This window comes from Lampetra fluviatilis, chromosome 56, assembly GCF_964198595.1.
Source record: "Lampetra fluviatilis chromosome 56, kcLamFluv1.1, whole genome shotgun sequence".
Classification (NCBI taxonomy): Eukaryota; Metazoa; Chordata; class Hyperoartia; order Petromyzontiformes; family Petromyzontidae; genus Lampetra; species Lampetra fluviatilis.
The window spans coordinates 3,178,889-3,197,760 of NC_136330.1; the positions used below are offsets into that span (position 1 = coordinate 3,178,889).

General features: G+C 53.8%; 1 protein-coding gene across 3 annotated transcripts in view; it reads right to left on the reverse strand.

The window, feature by feature from the left end:
- The window catches only part of LOC144950091 (fibronectin type-III domain-containing protein 3A-like), a 148,718-nt gene that overhangs the window by 114,512 nt on the left and 15,334 nt on the right, over positions 1-18,872 (reverse strand). For all 3 annotated transcript variants that reach the window (XR_013640345.1, XM_078880115.1, XM_078880116.1), the window contains exon 2: positions 12,421-12,552. Coding sequence is in view for 2 of the 3 variants with exons in the window: in XM_078880115.1 (XP_078736241.1) it covers positions 12,421-12,531 (111 nt within the window). In the remaining variant the exon portion in view is untranslated. The remainder of the gene's footprint in view (positions 1-12,420; positions 12,553-18,872) is intronic.

The following is an 18,872-nucleotide window of genomic DNA, read 5'->3' on the forward strand; positions in this document are numbered from 1 at the left end:
GACGCCCGCACGCAAACCCACGCGGAGAAGAACCCACGAGCCGTCGATTAACAACGATGCCCTGGAAATTATTAAAACTTGAGGTCACAATCAGCCTAATTGGGAGTGACCAGAATTATGCAAACGAGACAACACAAATTATCAACACAAAACAATGACAAAGATCCCCCGTATACCCTTAACAGACTGTTGGGGCAAGTGCTGTAAAGCCCGACGCGCCTTTGTCTCCCCGGTGGCGATGTTTACACACCACACCAGGTACTCATTTGAGGCCGAGTTGACCCAGGAGAAGACCAAGACGGGTTCAGATAATCGTCACTGGGTGGTTGCCGTGAGCGGGAATCGAACCAGGATCGCCAGGTTTCGTAGCGCAGCGCGCTAACCGCTACACTACCGCTCCCCACACACATGCACACACACATGTACACACACGTACAACACACACACAAGGAAACGCACAAAACATATTCGACGAACAACAAATAGATTCCAGAATCGAAACTGTGATGTCGAAACGCGACAAATCCATCCGTAAGGAATTCACAGACCACAAAAAATATAAATTGCCACGCGATTGAACAACTCATCTCAGGGGAACGGATTAAACACAGGTCGTTCAGTTTAGCAAAATCATAAACATGCAAAATCAATCATTCGCACAAAGCGCGCGCGCGGGAATCCTGAAGATGTAAAAACAGCGGCCGCATTCGCGAAGGCGAGGAATTGTCCAGCCACGAACCACACCGACTACTCGAGACTCGGGGGGGGGGGGGCAGCGGAGAGAAGGGCGAGGGGAGGGCTGTGGGGGGGGGGCTGCGGGGGGGGGGGCTGCTAACCATTGCAACCCCCACAAGAGGGTCACCCCCCCCCCCCCCACGTGTTAAAACGCTCGGCTGAGTCCGACCGGACGTGACACGAAACGCTTTGGGGAACAGATTTACACGGCGCACACAGAGAAGTCCCCTTCCGGTTTGGCGACACCGCGACATCGCGATCAGTAATGAGCACAGAAAGCCAAATGCGCTGTTACGGAGACGCACACGGCAGGCCCCCACGTAACTTTTCATCGCACAACGAAAGTCGCCGTCTTTAAAACCCGCGGACGTTCTCTGCATGTGCTACAGAGGATCACACCGCGATTATGTGTGTGTGTGTACGTGTGTGTGTGTCTCAAGGTGTGTGTGTGTGTACGTGTGTGTGTGTCTCAAGGTGTGTGTGTGTGTACGTGTGTGTGTGTCTCAAGGTGTGTGTGTGTGTACGTGTGTGTGTGTCTCAAGGTGTGTGTGTGTGTACGTGTGTGTGTGTGTCTCAAGGTGTGTGTGTGTGTACGTGTGTGTGTGTCTCAAGGTGTGTGTACGTGTGTGTGTGTCTCAAGGTGTGTGTGTGTGTACGTGTGTGTGTGTCTCAAGGTGTGTGTGTGTGTACGTGTGTGTGTGTCTCAAGGTGTGTGTGTGTGTGTATATCTCTGTGTGTGTATCTTTGTGTGTGTGTGTATCTCTGTGTGTGTGTGTATCTCAAAGTGTGTGTGTGTGTGTATCTCGTGTGTGTGTGTGTGTAAGTGTGTATAAAGGCCGGCACTTGCCCCTACAGTCTGTTAAGGCTATATGGGGGATCTTTGATCTTTTGTACGTGTGTATGTGTGTGTGTATCTGTATGTGTGTGTGTCTCTCACCTGATGACGGCTGCTTGCATTGTGGCCGAAACGTCGTGAGAATTATTTTATTACGTTTAATTTTTTTTATTTTATTATTTCCCTTCTACGTGACTTTACCGAAAGAACCAAGAAGATCTTTGTCTTTGTTTGTGCGCACACAGTCAATAAATCTGGGTTATTTTAACCTCGGTTACAGAGATAAAGTATCGGACACCCAGGCAGTTTTACGCTCGAGGCGTGCCGGGGGCAAGTGTTTTTATTTTTTTTAAACAGACCCACAGGATTAGTGGAGGAATGGTGGCACAACGGCAGAGGTCGCAAACGGGTTTTGATTCCTTACCCGTACCCGGCCGCACCAGGGTCGCAAACGGGGCTGCTGCTGCGCCGTGGCTGCTGCGGGGGCGATTTACGTGGTGGGGTGTAGCGGATGTGAGTGCGGCAATATTTCGTAGCTGTCCAGCACTTCCATGCTTCCGCGCCTGTGTGCTCCCTTTCGCCTTTTACACCCCCCCCCCCTCGCGCCTCTGCCGCAGAGGTCGCAATCGGGTACCCGATACCCGTACCCTACCCGATACCCGGCTACCCGTACCCGGCCGGGTACGGGTAGCCGGGTACCGGGTATCGGGTACCCGGTTGCGACCTCTGCACAACGGTCTCGGTTCGATTGCGATCCACGCGGCCAGCAGCGGTGGCAAGTGACACCGGACGAACCACTCCCGGCGCAGCTGGCGCCGCCGCCGCTACCCCCCCACCCCCCACCCCACCCACGTTTCACCAATCCACACCGATCGGCGTGGTGAAATATGGTCGAAATAACGCACTCTACCACCACAAGACAGGATGGGAAGGCTTCAATCGACCATTTCTAGCAGGCAAACGCTCTTCGAGCGCGCCGTGACGTCGATTCCAAACGTGGAGGGAAGGGGGGGGGGGAAAAACCGGAGGACCCGGAGAAAAATCCACGCGACCACGGGGACAGAGAGAGAGGGAGACGCGCAAACATACGGCTCAACGAAGTGGCTTGTCATCGCGCAAAAAAGTTATAAGCAGCGGTTAAAGACTCTAAAACGCACCTTTGTCCTGCCGCCGTTGTCGAGTGCCGAAATTAAAAGTGCCGGCGTGTGCCGCTGTTTGGTGTCGTGATGAGCGCAGGCGCGGCTTTCCCTGCCGTACACCGGGCCGTAGCGGATCCACTTTTTGAACCTCCAAACATTTCTCGGACCGCCACACGCTACAGCAACTACCCAGTGATTTGACTTTGCACATTTCCTTGGCGAGGATGTTGATATTAAATTTGTCGTCTTTTCCACGGACGCCCCCATGTGGTAGTAGTAGTAGCATCGCGGTAACACCAAACGGCCTGCAGACCACAGGAAAGGTGGTGAACAGCTGATGTGGAGACTCCGTGGGTTGATTTTGGGGGGGGTGGCGTAGGGTGGCGTGGGGGGCGAGGGGAGGTCCCCGCAAAACCAAGGCACCGTGAAATCTGACCGGTCGTCGCCGCGTGCTCTCGCGAGCCACCGCGTGCCATCACGAATGCGCTGTGCTGATCACACACACACACAGCGAGCTCGCTAGCATACTACAACCTAAAATATTAGCTGTTTTTTATTTTTCTAGGTAAGGCCCACTGAGTTGTGTCGCTCTTTTTCTCAACAAAGTGGCTCATCATCACGTGTACATTTACAGCAGCCAAACATTCGAAACTCGCGTTGCTGTTTCTAAATGTGGGGGGGAAACCGGAGGACCAGGAGAAATATCCACGCGACCACGGGGAGAGAGAGAGACACCGCAATCTCCAAATATACAGCAGCAGGCGTCAGGGTCAGGATCGAACCCACGACCTCCTGTATACCAGGCGAGGTAGTTAACATCTCTTAGCCACCGTGGCGCCCTGAATAATAACACCACCGATGACGAAACGGACTCGGACTCAAGAGGATGGATACCGCACACATCCGCCAGGTCACCGGGTCCAAAAGTCGTCGGGCCGGAGACCTTTCCTCCTCCCCCCCACCCCCCTCCTGCAGACTCAGCAGGGTCGGCGTGGTCAGGACCGCCGTGCGTACGCAGTGCATTTCTCCGTGTGCTGACCCACCACTCAGCATACCCCCCCCCCCCCTCTCTCTCGACGTCCCCTTGCACCCCTGGCGTCACGGCCGCCCTCACCCCCCCGTCGTAAGTCGCCTGCGATCGGAAGTGACAGGCACAGCCAGAAATCCTTTTTTTCCTCTCTCTCTCTCTAGCGATCTTTCTCACACACACACCGCACGCACGCACGCAATTCTCCAGCGCCGGGCAAACAGAGCTATCGGCTTACGGTCGCGTACGTCAGCGGCTGCTGCCGAGCGGAAAGCGCGGTGAGCGAAGGCTTAGGAGGCCCGCGTGCTCAGGGGCACCTGGGTTTGTGGGGGGTGGGGAGGAAAGAAATTTACCCGTAAAAACAAAGTTTTTCACTATAAATCCTTTATATGCGTGGCGGCTAGAGTCCTCTCGTCCTCTGGCTTGAGATGGCTGCCACCTATGGGTCAGATGATTGCCTGCCACCATTAAGCAATTGGTAATTAAATATAATTATTTTTTTCCTAAAATGTAAAACATTTTGGAAAAAAATTTTCACGAAAATAAATTGTCACACACAACGAGTCTGTGTGCAAAAATGTCAGCTCGATTGGATCACGGGAAGTGGGTTAAAAAACAACCGAAAGATTTGCACGGTCGTAAGCGCGCAAGCAAGCAAGCAAGCGAACTTAATATAAAGGATTTAAAAATAGGCGAGCAGCGACAAATCTTAAAACGCGTGGTTCATGCAGACACCGACGCCTTACGAGCCGCAAATCGCCGTGTGTGCGCCCGTTTGGCATTCGGACATCTTAACACCTCGCGCGTTGTTGGCAGAGCGGGTAAATCCCAGCACTCTTCTCGTTTTTTCCCATCGTCTCGATTCATCTGCCGTGTCGCACCAAGACAACACCCCCCCCCACATCCTCCATCACAGGGCAAGCACCGCCGCGGGAGCGTGACACTACGCGTCGTTTGGACACGGATCGTCGTGGAACCAAGGCGGGATGATGATGCTGATGATGATGCTGATGATGCGGGATGATGATGCCGATGCTGATGATGATGCTGATGCCGATGATGATGCTGCTGCCGATGATGCTGCGAGCGTCGGCGGCGGGGGTTGCCGGGTGACGGGGGAGGGGGGGGATGCGTGACATCGGCGGAACACAAAAAATGTTTCCATTCAACGGTAGGAGGTCGTCTTCGACAGACGCGATTCATCCCCTCTCCACGCGCGGCTTACGGTGGGAGGGGGGGGGGCGCGCGGACCGCGATTGCGTGCGCACAAATTTTTCCCCGCCCGCGACGCGTGGCATCAATGTGTGCGGAAAGGAAATTGGACCGGCGCGCCCTATTGAGGCGCCCGCGACGACGGACGCTGCCACCTGTTGCCTAGCTGCAAAGGAAGCGAGAGGCCTCTCGCTCTCTCTCGCTCTCTCGCGCTCTCTCGCAAGGGTGGTAAAGCAGTGGCAGCCCCTCCTGCCCCCCCGCCGCGCGCCCCCCCACCGCACCGGGGTACTCCGTTTGCGACCGAGTGGACCCACGCGAGGCCCAGGACGGGATCGGATTAATCGCCGGTGTTTGGCGTCGGTGGGCGCGGGCGAGACTCGAACCCGGGTCGCCAGGTCTTCGTGGCGTGGCGCATACAATTCTTCCTTTGCCGTCATCGCGTTGAGATGACACACTGCGGTGAATCAACCGGAAGAAAAACACACGCACACACACACACACGCACCCGCTCTGCTCCGTACGCTCTCCAGAGGCGGTCAGACAATTTATCGTGCCCACCTGGCCTCCGGCTAACCACCACCCCCAACACCCCCCCCCCACCCTGCTCCCCACCAGTATCGTCACCTAACAGCGCACGGACATTAACCGTTTACACCGCGACCGCACAGGACAAAAGGCGAGAGAGAGAGAGAGGATTTAAACTAGTTTGTAGTACGAACGGCTTAATCCGTTTGCTTGTTCACCTCTAAACTAAAATATGTTTATTTTACCAAGTCAGACGACACCGAGTTATATAGCCTCTTTATTTCAGAAGCAACCTGCCATCACAGATGATAGATAGCTCAACGAAGTGGGCTTAACACACGGAAATATACAGCAGGCCAAATACCCTCAACCGCGTGATGTCGATTCTAAATGTGGAGGGGAAAAACCGGAGGACCACGGTGAGAGATAAAGAGACACGCAGAATCCAAATACACAGCAGCAGGCGTCGTCAGGGCCTGGATCTAACCTATGACCCCCTCCTGTACACCAGGCGAGGCGGTTAACATCTCCTAGCCACCGTGATGATGATGAAAGAGAGACACGCAGAATCCAAATATACAGCAGCAAGCGTCGTCAGGGTCGGGATCGAACCCACGACCCTCCTGTATACCAGGCGAGGTAGTTAACATCTCATAGCCACCGTGATGATGATGATGAGAGAGAAACGCAAACTCCAAATACACAGCAGCAGGCGTCGTCAGGGTCGGGATCGAACCCACGACCTCCTGTATACCAGGCGAGGTAGTGAACATCTCATAGCCACCGTGATGATGATGAGAGAGAGAGACACGCAAACTCCAAATACATAGCAGGTGTCATGGTCGGGATCGAACCCACGACCTCCTGTATACCAGGCGAGGTAGTTCACGTCTCACCCCTAGCATCCTCTGGGCGAGCTGCTCTAGCAATCGTCAAGCAGGAAACCCCGTGGAGCGAGGCGGGTGGGGGAAATTGTCGTTTCGTGGGGAGGCCGGGGAAACGTTTGTGGGTTTTAGCGGCGAGGGGGGGGGGGAGCCCCCCATTGGGACTCTCGCAATCCGGACTGAGGTCCGCTGCGCACCTGCAGGGGAAGGGGTTAACGGGTTTTTTTTTTTATTTTTGGTGACGGAAAGAACCCCCCGGAACAAACGGAACGATTCATCACGGGGCTGTGCGGTTGAGCCGATCGGTAATATTTGTTTGGGCAATTGTCAGGGGTCGCTCGACTTTAATGCGTTGTTTATCATTATTATTACGGCTACTATTTTTATATCCACCAGGTAAAGCGCCACCGAGCTACGTAGCTCAAAGAAGCTCACCGCGTGGATATTTATGGCAGCAGCTAAATATACGTATTTATTTACTCTGTGACCTAAATTAAAATTGACATCGGGTGGCCGCATGGGTGGGCCAGGATATCAAGTGCGCGACACCGACGGAACCTTCTTGGTTCTTTCGGTAAAGTCACGTAGAAGGGAAGTAATAAAATAATAAAAATTAAACATAATAAAATAATTCTCACGACGTTTCGGCCACAACGCAAGCAGCCGTCCTCAGGTGGAGAACAGGTCTGTCGGAAAGACAGCGTCTGAATGAGGACGGCTGCTTGCGTTGTGGCCGAAACGTCGTGAGAATTATTTTATTATGTTTTATTTGTATTATTTTATTACTTCCCTTCTACGCGACTTTAAGAACCAAGAAGATGAATCCCTGCAGTCACGAAAGCTTTAAATCGAAATTTAACCGACGGCACCGTTCAGAGCCGCGGCTTGCAGAGCGAAACGTCGGACAACGCGCTAAACAGCACGAGCGGAAACAACCCCAAAAGCACGGGGGGGGGGGGGGGTGGGGGGGGGGGGCGGTAGCGCAGCGCAACAGACAAACCGCAGCGGTGAAGTCCCACGGACGGTCAGCGGCGCGCTCGTTTGAACAAGTTGCTCAAATAAATCACCGGAAACCAAAACTATAAGAGGACGACGATTCGGACGAGTTGCAGGAAGGACGATAAGGAGAGAGACAGTCGCGACTGCATCAACGGCTCCCGTCCGTTTAAAATCGGCCCGTCCGCCAAAGATCATCTCCGTGCGACGAGCGCGCGACGCCGCGGCAGCGCGACGTGAACGCGCGAGCTCGCAGTGCGACGGGCACGGGAGGAGGGGCCGCCGAGTGTCCACGCGGCAACGTGGCGCGTCCCACCGCCCCGGCCCCTGCACAACAAACACAGGTGAACCGGCGGCTAGTCGCTCGTCACCAACAGACATGTCCACGTACACGTGCACCTCGTGCTCTCTTTTAGCCCGGCCCCCCACCCTCCGGATACGTTCCATTCATTGGCTACCACATTCTGATAAGCTCCCCCCCCCTCTCCTCCCCCCCCTTAACTTGTATTTAAGAACTTGCATCTTGGAATCCCTGCCTCACTTGATACAGCAAATCTGGCTGTGACGGTCCCACCTGATGATGGAGACTTGTATTGCCTCCGAAACGTCGTGATTTTTTATTTTTTATTTTTATTAATTTTAATTTCATTTTTTACCTACATGGTGACTTTACCGAAAAAACTAAGAGTATGACGTCTGGGGGGTGTGGTTAGGCCACGTGACGGGCCGCCGACCAAATCACCCGACACGTTAGGGAGGGGGGGGGGGGTCACATGGTCGGTTCGTTCACGTCAGTCATCCGTGGAAGTTTCGATTTTTTTTTATATCTGCGGAAGCGCCGCCGGGTGGACTAAGTTCCCGCGCCTGGCTCCGTTGCCACGACAGATTTGTTTGTATTTTTTTGTGATCGCATCAAATGAAGTTATCTTCAAAAGTCAGAAGAAACCGCCGCCCCCCTCCTTCGTTCGGGAGCATCCACACGTCGAACTGCCCCGGAGCGACACGGCATTTGGCCGCCCCCCACCCCCTACCCCTTGACTAGACTAGGCCCGAACTGGCCTTTGGCACCGGCTCACTGCAGCCACTTGGCTGGTCATCGGACAAAGACGGTGGGGGGGTGACCGCATCGCTCGGCGCTTTCACATGCGCCTCTGCGGTCGTCTGGAACGCTCTCTTTCCTTTCCGATGTTAGGAAGCGACCGGGAGCTATGAACTTCAACGAATCTGAACGGATCCTCCTCGCCCGATTAAATAAACACCGACGTGGAACGAGACGGTGACCTTTCATTTATTAAAAATGTAAAAAAAAAAAAATTATGCAAATCGGAAAAAAGCTGCCACGAAACGTCAATAGCTCTTGCACGGTAAAATAAAGGTGATTTTTTTTTGTTATCTCTCAAATAACGAGCGTGGTTAAATTCCGGACGCGAATCGCGGAGCCAACGATGAATCCCGACGGCTCGCACTTTTGGTCTAAAAAAAGAGGAAAAGCTGTCAGCTGACGGGAGATAATGAATGCGAGGAGCGGCTTCTCACTTGATTAACTAAAGGACATCGCGGGAGGTAAATAACTGCCCGAAAATGGTTCTCTCATTTTGACCGAGGATCCCCCCCATCGCGAGAATCCGTAAATCTCAGCCGGCTCTCTCATCTTGTAAAAAAAAAATAAACAACATTAATAATAATCATAAAATGTATGACTGTACACGTCCCGGAGTCTGCATCCGTGAACCTCGTGCATTAACAATGAACTCTGAAATCCTAAGGATTTAGGTGGCCTATAAGCCCTGGCCATTAAATGTAAACATAACTTCGGCTATATTACAGACAACAGGCGAATGGTTATTTTTACAACGAGCTTGGTACAAGCTGTCCGATGAATGAATGAGCTAACCCCCTCCCTCCCTCTCCTTCACAAACCTAATCCTTAACAAAAGCGCACTGCGTAACCCGAGGCCTTGTTTAAAAAAAAAACTATCCCCACCCCTGCCCAACCCTCGAATGAAATTTTTTCCCCATCGACAATGCTCGAGAAGAGAGTCTGAGACGTTTTAAAAAAAAAATTAGAGAACTCAATTAGCACAACAGCACAACAGCACAACAACACCCCATCAATGCCACCAGGAAACCCTTGGCCTTTTCAGTTGCGCGAGGGGGGGGGGACATTTTCAGATCGTGCGAGGGAGCACATTTAATCCATCTGCCCTATTGGTGTCCAAGCCCTACATGGTCCAGCAGAGTTTGTTGAAGAAATCAAGCCGTGTATAAAACCGTCAACTATTTAGCTCGGTTATGTAACATTAACAACTTTGGTTTTTCGATTTAAAGCTTTCGTGACTGCAGGGATTCATCTTCTTGGTTCTTTCGGTAAAGTCACGTAGAATGGAAATAATAAAGTAATACAAATAAAACATAATATTATGTTAAATTTTTAAAATAAAACATAATATTATGTTTTATTTACTAATAAAAAGAAAACATAATAGTATGTTTAATTTTTAAAATAAAACATAATATTACGTTTTATTTTACTAATAAAAAGAAAACATAATATTATGTTTAATTTTTAAAATAAAACATAATATTACGTTTTATTTTTATTAAATAAAAACATACGTGACTTTACCGAAAGAACCAAGAAGATGAACCTCTGCTTTTGCTAAAAAAATAACAAATCAATTGGCAAATTTGCCCCCCCCCCCCACCCCCTCCGCAAGTAACAACTTGAACCATCGTCATGCGAACTCTGCGGTCATCCTCACAGCAGAGGCTTTCGGCTGACCGTCGAACAAAGACGGTGGGTGGTCACCGCATCGCGCAGCGCTTTCAGATGCGCCTCTGCGGCCGTCTGGAACGCTCTCTTTTCTTCCGATGTTCGGAAGCCACTGGAGCTACGATGCACTTTTTCAATCTACATTGAAAACACATTTTTTGAGAACCGATTTGTGTGCGTGGTTTGTTGTCCTTCCCCCGCACCTCCGATTAGCATGGTTGGCTACGTACAGTGAGCGAAAGAAATTCACCATACATACACACACACACAAAATTTGATTTGATTGGCTCTGTCAGATGGTGAAAGGTTATGGTTAAACCGACGCTATATCTACGCGATCCAACTCAACGGAAAATAATCACGAATCATGAGCAGGCTTCTTAAACAAATGGTGCCGCAGATGTTATCGGCAAAAGAGCTCTCAATCTAAACGATGAGGCTCAGTTCAGTGGAAGCAAGGAAGCGCAACAACAACACAACAACAACACAACAACAAACACCGAGACTGTTGACAAACTCATTACTCGTTTGTCCTGACGCATCACATCACCACCACACATCTTGTAACGGTGCAGATGCGTCGGCACCCCCCCCCACACCCCCCCCCACATCCCCGCCCTGCCCCCCCACACCCCCGCCCCCCCCCACACCCCCCCACATCCAAACTCGCACAATACGAAGGAAGCCAAACGAGATTCGCACACGCGGCACTTGCAACCACCAGCAGTTCATCAAAGTGCGATTCACAGCGAACCACCAGCAGTTCATCAAAGTGTGATTCACAGCGAACCACCGGCGGTTCATGTGGTGACCCAAGTGACAACGTCGATTTGGTGACCCGAGTTAAGGGTCAACTCTCTTGACCCTTGAGCCACGTGGTCACGCGACTCACTCGGATAAATGTCGACAAAGGGACAAATGTTTTGTTAACTCAAATAAGAAAACAAATAGCTTATCAAAATCCAAACTCTTGATCCACGTATCTCCCCAAGCCAAAATCTTTTATTTGTCCGCGTGTACAGCAAAAAAAAAAGAGAGATAGTGCGGCCACGCCGCCCGCTACACTGCCTCGTTGTTTCATGTCGTGCCGAGTCACAAGACGGCACAACGGGGCTTGGGCCACGCATCGCTCACGTGACGGGAGCGGGGGGGGGGAGTCGTCAGCGAAACGAGACTCGGTGCAGGGACACAAAATAATCGTAATCAAAAAAATTCCAACACTTCTGAAGGGCGTGGGAGGCTCTCCCCCCTCCTGGTCGCCGTGCGCCACCACGGCCACGAACGCGAAAACCACGCGGCAAAAAAGAACCTCGCACTGCCACTCAATATTCACATGGAGGTGGGTCAGGGTGGGTTGGTGTGGGTGGGATTGGGTGGGTCAGTGTGGGTGGGTTAGGGTGCGGGTCAGTGTGGGTGGGCGAGTGGGTTAGGCTGGGTTAGGGTGTGGGTGAGTGGGTGAGTGGGTTAGGGTTGGTTAGGGTGTGGGTGGGTGGGTGAGTGGGTTAGGGTGTGGGTGTGGTAGGGTGGGTTAAGGTGGGTTAGGGTGTGGGTGGGCGAGTGGGTTAGGGTGGGTTAGGGTGGGTTAGGGTGCGGGTTGGACTGGATGGGTCAGTGTGGATGGGCGAGTGGGTTAGGCTGAGTTAGGGGTGGGTGGGCGAGTGGGTTAGGGTTGGTTAGGGTGTGGGTGGGTGAGTGGGTTAGGGTGTGGGTGTGGTAGGGTGGGTTAGGGTGTGGGTGGGATTGGGTGGGTCAGTGTGGGTGAGTGAGTGGGTTAGGGTGTGGGTGTGGTAGGGTGGGTTAAGGTGGGTTAGGGTGTGGGTGGGCGAGTGGGTTAGGGTGGGTTAGGGTGGGTTAGGGTGCGGGTTGGATTGGGTGGGTCAGTGTGGGTGGGCGAGTGGGTTAGGCTGGGTTAGGGTGTGGGTGGGTGAGTGGGTTAGGGTGAGGGTGGGTCAGGGTGGGTTGACGAGTGGGTTAAGGTGGATTGGTGTGGCTGTACAGGCGGGCAAGTGTACCTGCAATTCTCCACCTCGGACAAACGAATCGATTGGCTAAAAATTGCGTAACGGAATCTCTCCCCGAGTTGCTCCACATTGGCCACACGAAATCATCGCCATCAGACTATACATACACACAGACACATTATTACACACACACACACATTATTATACACACACACACATTACCACACACACACACACTATTACTACACACATTACCACACACACTATTACACACACACACATTATTACACACACACACATTACTACACACGCCACTGGATGTGCACGTCATACCTGCTGGGAGCCATCTCCGGCGGGAATGAGGGGGATCATGGGGACGTCTCCGTTCAGGAGCGAGGGCCCATCGCGGTGGTGCTGCTCACTCATCGCCACCCACCGAGGCATTCATCGAGGCCCCCGGCTCTCCTGCACGCACGCAACAAAGACACAGACAAAGGTCCCCCGTGTAGCAAGCACTGCTGCTGCTGTTGTTGTTGTTGTTGGAGAGTGACACCTGTGAAGGCCGCCACCCACGATGCGCAGAAGGGGGTGGGGGGGTGGCCAGCGCCACGCTCGGCCGCACCACGCCGGGTACTCGTTTGAGGCCGAGTCGACCTAGGGGAGGCCCAGGACCGGTTCAGATAATCGTCACCGGTGTTGGCGGCCGCGAGCGGGAATCGAACCCCAAGTGGCCGTGTTTGTAGCGCAGCGCGCCGACCCACTACACGACCGCTCCTGCAAACAGGACAAAGACAAAGATCCCCCGTATAGCCTTAACAGACTGTTGGGGCAAGTGCTGTTAGCAAGCACCTATGAAGGCCGGAACGGCACACGAGGGGGCGGGTGGCCAACACCACGCCCGGCAGCATTTGGCTCCCCAGTGCTAATGTTTACATGCCGACCCAGGTACTCATTAAAAGCTGAACCTGACCTGGGCTATAGACACACATTAGATTGGTGACACACATTTATTACTTTTAAAAAAATATTGCTAGACATCACGAGCTGAGAATCGGTATTTTTAGGGAGGATCTATGGGGTAGGGGGTGGGGGGACGGACAGGGTGGGGAGAGAGGTGGGAAACTGGGCATCTCGCGCTCTCAAGAACCATCGCTTAAGGGCGCTTCATGAATTTTAATTATTATTAATCTCATTACATCCGATTGTGGATGGAGTGAGATGCCCCGGTTGCCCACCTTCATTGCGCCCCACGCAAAAATAAAACGGATTATTGAACCACGAACACATTGGTCGGTGTGAAGCCTACGTCATGTCAAAATTAAGATAAAAATTCGGTTTTTGAAATAAAAGCAACAGCATTTATGTAGACAGTACATCTGTAATATGCTCACATTTTATTTACAAAGGTGCGTGTTTGCGGGAGGGGCATTGCCCCACCGTGTCCATGGAATTGTTCCACGCCCCCCCCACCCCCCCACCCACCCACCAATCCCCAACACCTTTGCCCGTGAATTGTCACGACAAGTGACAGCCGGAACAACGACACGGAACACCAAGCGCCTACCCCCCCCCCCCCACTGCTGCCCTCCACTGCCCCCCCCACCCGCCACCCCCTGCCCCTCTCCCACCGCCACCCCCTGCCCCCCCCCTCCCACCGCCACCCCCTGCCCCCCCCCTCCCACCGCCACCCCCTGCCCCCCCCTCCCACCGCCACCCCCTGCCCCCCCCACCGCCACCCCCTGCCCCCCTCCCACCGCCACCCCCTGCCCCCCCCTCCCACCGCCACCCCCTGCCCCCCCCTCCCACCGCCACCCCCCTGCCCCCCCCACCGCCACCCCCTGCCCCCCTCCCACCGCCACCCCCTGCCCCCCTCCCACCGCCACCCCCTGCCCCCCTCCCACCGCCACCCCCTGCCCCCCTCCCACCGCCACCCCCTGCCCCCCCCCTCCCACCGCCTCTCCCCCGACCCATTAACAACAGCCACTCGAGGAACAAGCGTGGCTTGATTTAGGGGCACCACTGCGTGTGAACCCAGACTCCCATGGGAAGAGTCAACACAGCCACGGCGGGGCCCGGCGGGGGGGGGGGGGGCTAACCCCCCACTCCTCCAACGACGTCACCGTGGGTGCGATGGAAATCCCGAGTCTGGAGTTCGGAGTCATCTTGGTGCGGGCGCCTTCCGTTTGGAGTTTGGTGGATCGCGGCGTTGCCAGACGCACGTTTAGAAGAAGTGGCGATGCCGTCTTAGTGATGACGGGCAGAGCGGGAGAGGAAGTCTAACGCGTCGGGCTTTCACCACCAATATCAGCCACGATACAGGTGTGTTTTTAGATTATCAGGCATGACAGCTTTGATAATTGTTTTTTTAACCCTTTTATCTGGCAACAAAACTGACACCTTTTTTTACAAGGAGTCATGTTTGCATAGACCACAATACCTGCAGTCGGAATGCAAACAAAAAACACAACTTTGATAATGTATGCACTGTCCTTGAAGTTGATTGGTCCACACCCGAGACAGCTTTCCTTAAAGCCTAGTCTCACATGGGTTGGACCAGATGACGCCAAAAGGCGCACAACTCAAAGACAATGCACCATCAGAGTATGAGAGCTCGGGGTAAGCATTTACACCATTGGAACCTCATTTTCCAGTAAAAAAAAATTTCATATTTTTTACTGGCAAATGAGGTTACAATGGTGTCATGACAGCTTTTTTTAGGGTTACATCACGTAAATACGTAAATACGCCATCAAACCCACGAAAAAAACCTGCGTCATGAAAGAGTGGGGGTGGTAACATCGCGAACGTGCGGAATGTACGGTTCATTTTGAGACCCAAACATCGCACCACCTCCTGGCTTTGACGGCTCCTCCTCTTCCTCCCGCCCCCTCCTCAAAAACAGCGGCGGCGGTGGAACCGCGAACGCGTCGCAACGTCAACCGCTCGATGCGCACACCACGTGAAGAGTGAAAACCACAAAGCCACATAATCAACGTTTTTGGGTTTAGATCGCGTTATTTATAAATGTGTCGTAACCCTCCACCACCCGACACGGCCAATCAGTAAAAAAAAAAGTGTCACGTTGACAAAAGACAAATAGTTCACTGCTTTAGCCCACCGGTGTGTTGAAGCGTGAAACCACAACAATTTACAATTTGAGTACGACGTTTCGCTGGTAATTGCATCCAGCATCATCGGGCAATTCGCCAAAAACGTTGATTATGAAAAATATTGGTCGCGAAAGCCTACGTGTTAAACTCACAAAGCCACAGCAGGCGACCGTGGCCTTGCATCCCCAAGCTGTGGGGCCGTGTGGTGTAAACCCAGCGTAGTCCGCGCTCCTTCAACACCGGAAGAGTCGCGAAACCACTCAAACTCTCGCTCTCCATCCTGAAGCCCCCTCGTCACAGCCATAATCAACCATAATCGCCGCTTGCCGCCGTCACGGGCAGCAACGGAATTAAATATCTTTTATAAATCGCGAGCTGCACGCAAGCTCAACTCACACGGATGCCCTCCCTGGGTGAGGGGTGGAGGTGTGGGTAAGGGATTCTAAACTCGCCATGCATTGCTCGGTGAATCCCAGTGGCTTGAGCGTTGCGATTTAATTGAATTATTGATTCTTTTTTTCTCGTGTTTGTATTGTTGTTCATCATGTTTGTATTGTTGGTTATGGTTTGCATTGTTTCTCGTTTGTCTTTGTTGTTCCTCGGTTTTTCTTCCACCTCACCTGTACAAGTTTAGTTCGATTTCGATTTAAAGCTTTCGTGACTGCAGGGATTCATCTTCTTGGTTCTTTCGGTAAAGTCACGTAGAAGGCAAATAATAAAATAATAAAAATAAAACATAATAAAATACAATTCTCACGACGTTTCCGGCTGTCGGAAAGACAGCGTCTGAATGAATTCGTCTGAATGAATTCAGACGCTGTCTTTCCGACAGACCTGTTCTTCACCTGAGCAAGGCTGCTTGCGTTATGGCCGAAACGTCGTGAGAATTGTATTTTATTATGTTTATTTATATTTTTTTATTATTTCCCTTCTACGTGACTTTACCGAAAGAACCAAGAAGAAGTTTAGTCCGCCCCCTTAACTCACGTGTTACACAAGCGCCCACGTGGCGATTGTGTTTGCAAACGGCAATTAACGGAGCGCGAGACAAACCCACCGAGACAAACCCACCGAGACAAACCCACCGAGACAAACCCACCGAGACAAACCCACCGAGACAAACCCACCGAGACGCAGACGCGTCTCTTCACCAAGGAAGACCCGGAACCACGACAAAAGGGAGCAAGAAAAAAAACCACAACGAAGTATAATCACGAAATTATTTTGGTACGACAAGAAAATGAATGAATCAACGCGACTGCAACGATGGTGAAGTAATAGGAGCGCACCGGTTACGAGCCCGGGGCGTTCTATGACGCAAGACGCTCAAAACGCGGAGTCGCACCCGAGTAGAGGCCGCGCGCGTGAGATTCATTTGTCCCGACCCTACAGCAGAGGTCGCAAACGGGTTTTGATTCCTTACCCGTACCCGTTCCCGGCCGCACCAGGGTCGCAAACGGTTACCCGTACCCGTACCCGGCCGTAGCCGTACCCTACACCCGTACCCGGCCGGGTACGGGTGTAGGGTACCTGATTGCGACCTCTGGGATGAAGCCATGTTGCAGGCGCGGGTGGGTTGATTCTAGGAACTTGAATTGTGAGAAGAGACAAGACGTTGGGAAATGAGTGACAAACGGTGACTCACCAGTGACTCACGGCCTACCCGTACTCGGCCGCACCAGGGTCGCAAACGGCTACCCGTACCCGGCCGGGTACGGGTAGCCGGGTATCGGGTAGGGTACGGGTATCGGGTACCCGTTGCGACCTCTGCCCTACAGCGGAACTGCGTACACCATGGAATGAGCCGCTATCGCCACTTTGTGCGGTCTCTTTCGGCCGGAAGAGGCTGGTGCCCCCCCCTACGTCCGAATCCTTAAACCTTCAATCGTTTACATCCCTCGGTCGATCCAGGTCGTATCGGGCCGCGCGGGGGCGAGGGGGGGGTGTTCGACCATACTTCACCACGCGTGGCCATTGCCGGTGGGGAGCGGCGGTGATGGCGTTGGGAACGCGGCGGCGGCCCGCACACGGACCACCAACACCGTCGGCGATTATCCGAAACGGCCTTGGGACTCCCCCTAGGTCGTCTCGGCCTCAAAATAGAGCACCCGGTGCGACGCGCGAACGTCGCTGGGGGCGCAGCGCTGGCCGCCCACCGCCTCGTGCGCCGCAGGGCTCGCCTTCACAAGGCGCTAGCGCCTAACAGCCCTTGCTCCAACAGCCTTTTCAAGGCTGCACGGGGGATCTTTGTCTTTGCTTGGTAGGGGGGGGGGGCAACGTGATTGGAAGACAAAAACGCCGGTTGCTGGCGAGGGAGGCAGCGGATTAAATTGGGGTGGGGGGGAGGTGTGCGGGGGGGGGGTGGGGAGGAGGGGGGGGGGCCCACACTTAGGCAATGATGTAATTAAGTCTCGGAGAACGCCAGTCAGACAGAGACCTTCAAACAATCGACTGTTGGCGCAGAGTGGCAGTGCCTGCCCGCCCCGCCGACGCCCCCCCCCCCCCCCCCGTAGCGCCTCAACGACTCTTGGCTCAGACGAGAGGTGGGGGGCGGCCTCCTGGGGGGGGGGGGGGGGGGGGCCCTCCCGGCCCTCCCGGCCCTCCCTCCGAGGCCACGGGGAACTGCGGGCGGCTACCGTCGGCACATTCAGCTCGCAGACCGAACTCAAAAAAACGATTTCCCCGTCTGTTGATGGCAACGTAAAACGGCGAACCACTCCCGTCGACTTGCCGCACGTTCGACGCTGCGCCGTCGCTCATCGGCAACTTTGCGTAGAACTCAGCCGAGACGTCACTCCTCCGCCGGGGCGGTTGCCGCCACGCGTGAATTTGGCGTTCCAGGCGTGCGCGCCCGTCGCTCCGTCGACGGCGTTTGAACGTCGCCTGCGCAAAAAATCTGCGACGTGCCAACAGTCGCTCTCGTCCCCGCACTTTAACCGTCTCCCCCCCTCCCCTCCCCAACACCTTTGTGCACCCAGCAGGAGCCAAGCGTGCGAATCCGCACGTCCGATTAGCACGGTTGGCCAAGTACGGTGCGGAAGAATTTCAACGCACGTACATCACCATCACGTCCGATCGGCACAGCCGGCTACGTACGGTGCGAAAGAAGTTCAACGCACGTGCGTACAAGAACATGGGAGCACAGGCGGGAGGAGATGGAGGGGGAGGGGGGTGTTGGGGAGATGCTTTCCAAGAAAAACCTTTCTCCCTGCGTTCACCTGAAACGCACGCGCGGGGACAACGCGCCAATTGTTACCGGCAAAAAGAAACGCGGGACTTCCGCCTGACAAGCGCGGTCTTTGTCTTCGCCAAGACGGGCACGACTTTTATACTTTCTCATTCCTCCCAGCACCACCCCCCCCCCCCTGCCCTGCAAACGTTTCACAGGGCTCCAGTATCAGTGTTTTTTTTTTTACAAAAATAACCTCCCACGTTGGCCCCCCACAATTAGCGGCGCTCAGCGGAGGGCCCAAGCACGGCCGGACGGAGAGAAGAACGAGTTTGCTCATTTAGTGGCATTGCCCACGCACGGGCAGACGGAGACACCAAAGAGCGGGCACACATTGGCGTCGATCCACCCCCCCCTCCGCCTCGCACAATGGCCAAGGCGACACCCGCGATCAGATTTAATGTCTAGCGGGGAATCTTCTGACACCTTAACGCCGGTCTTCTTCG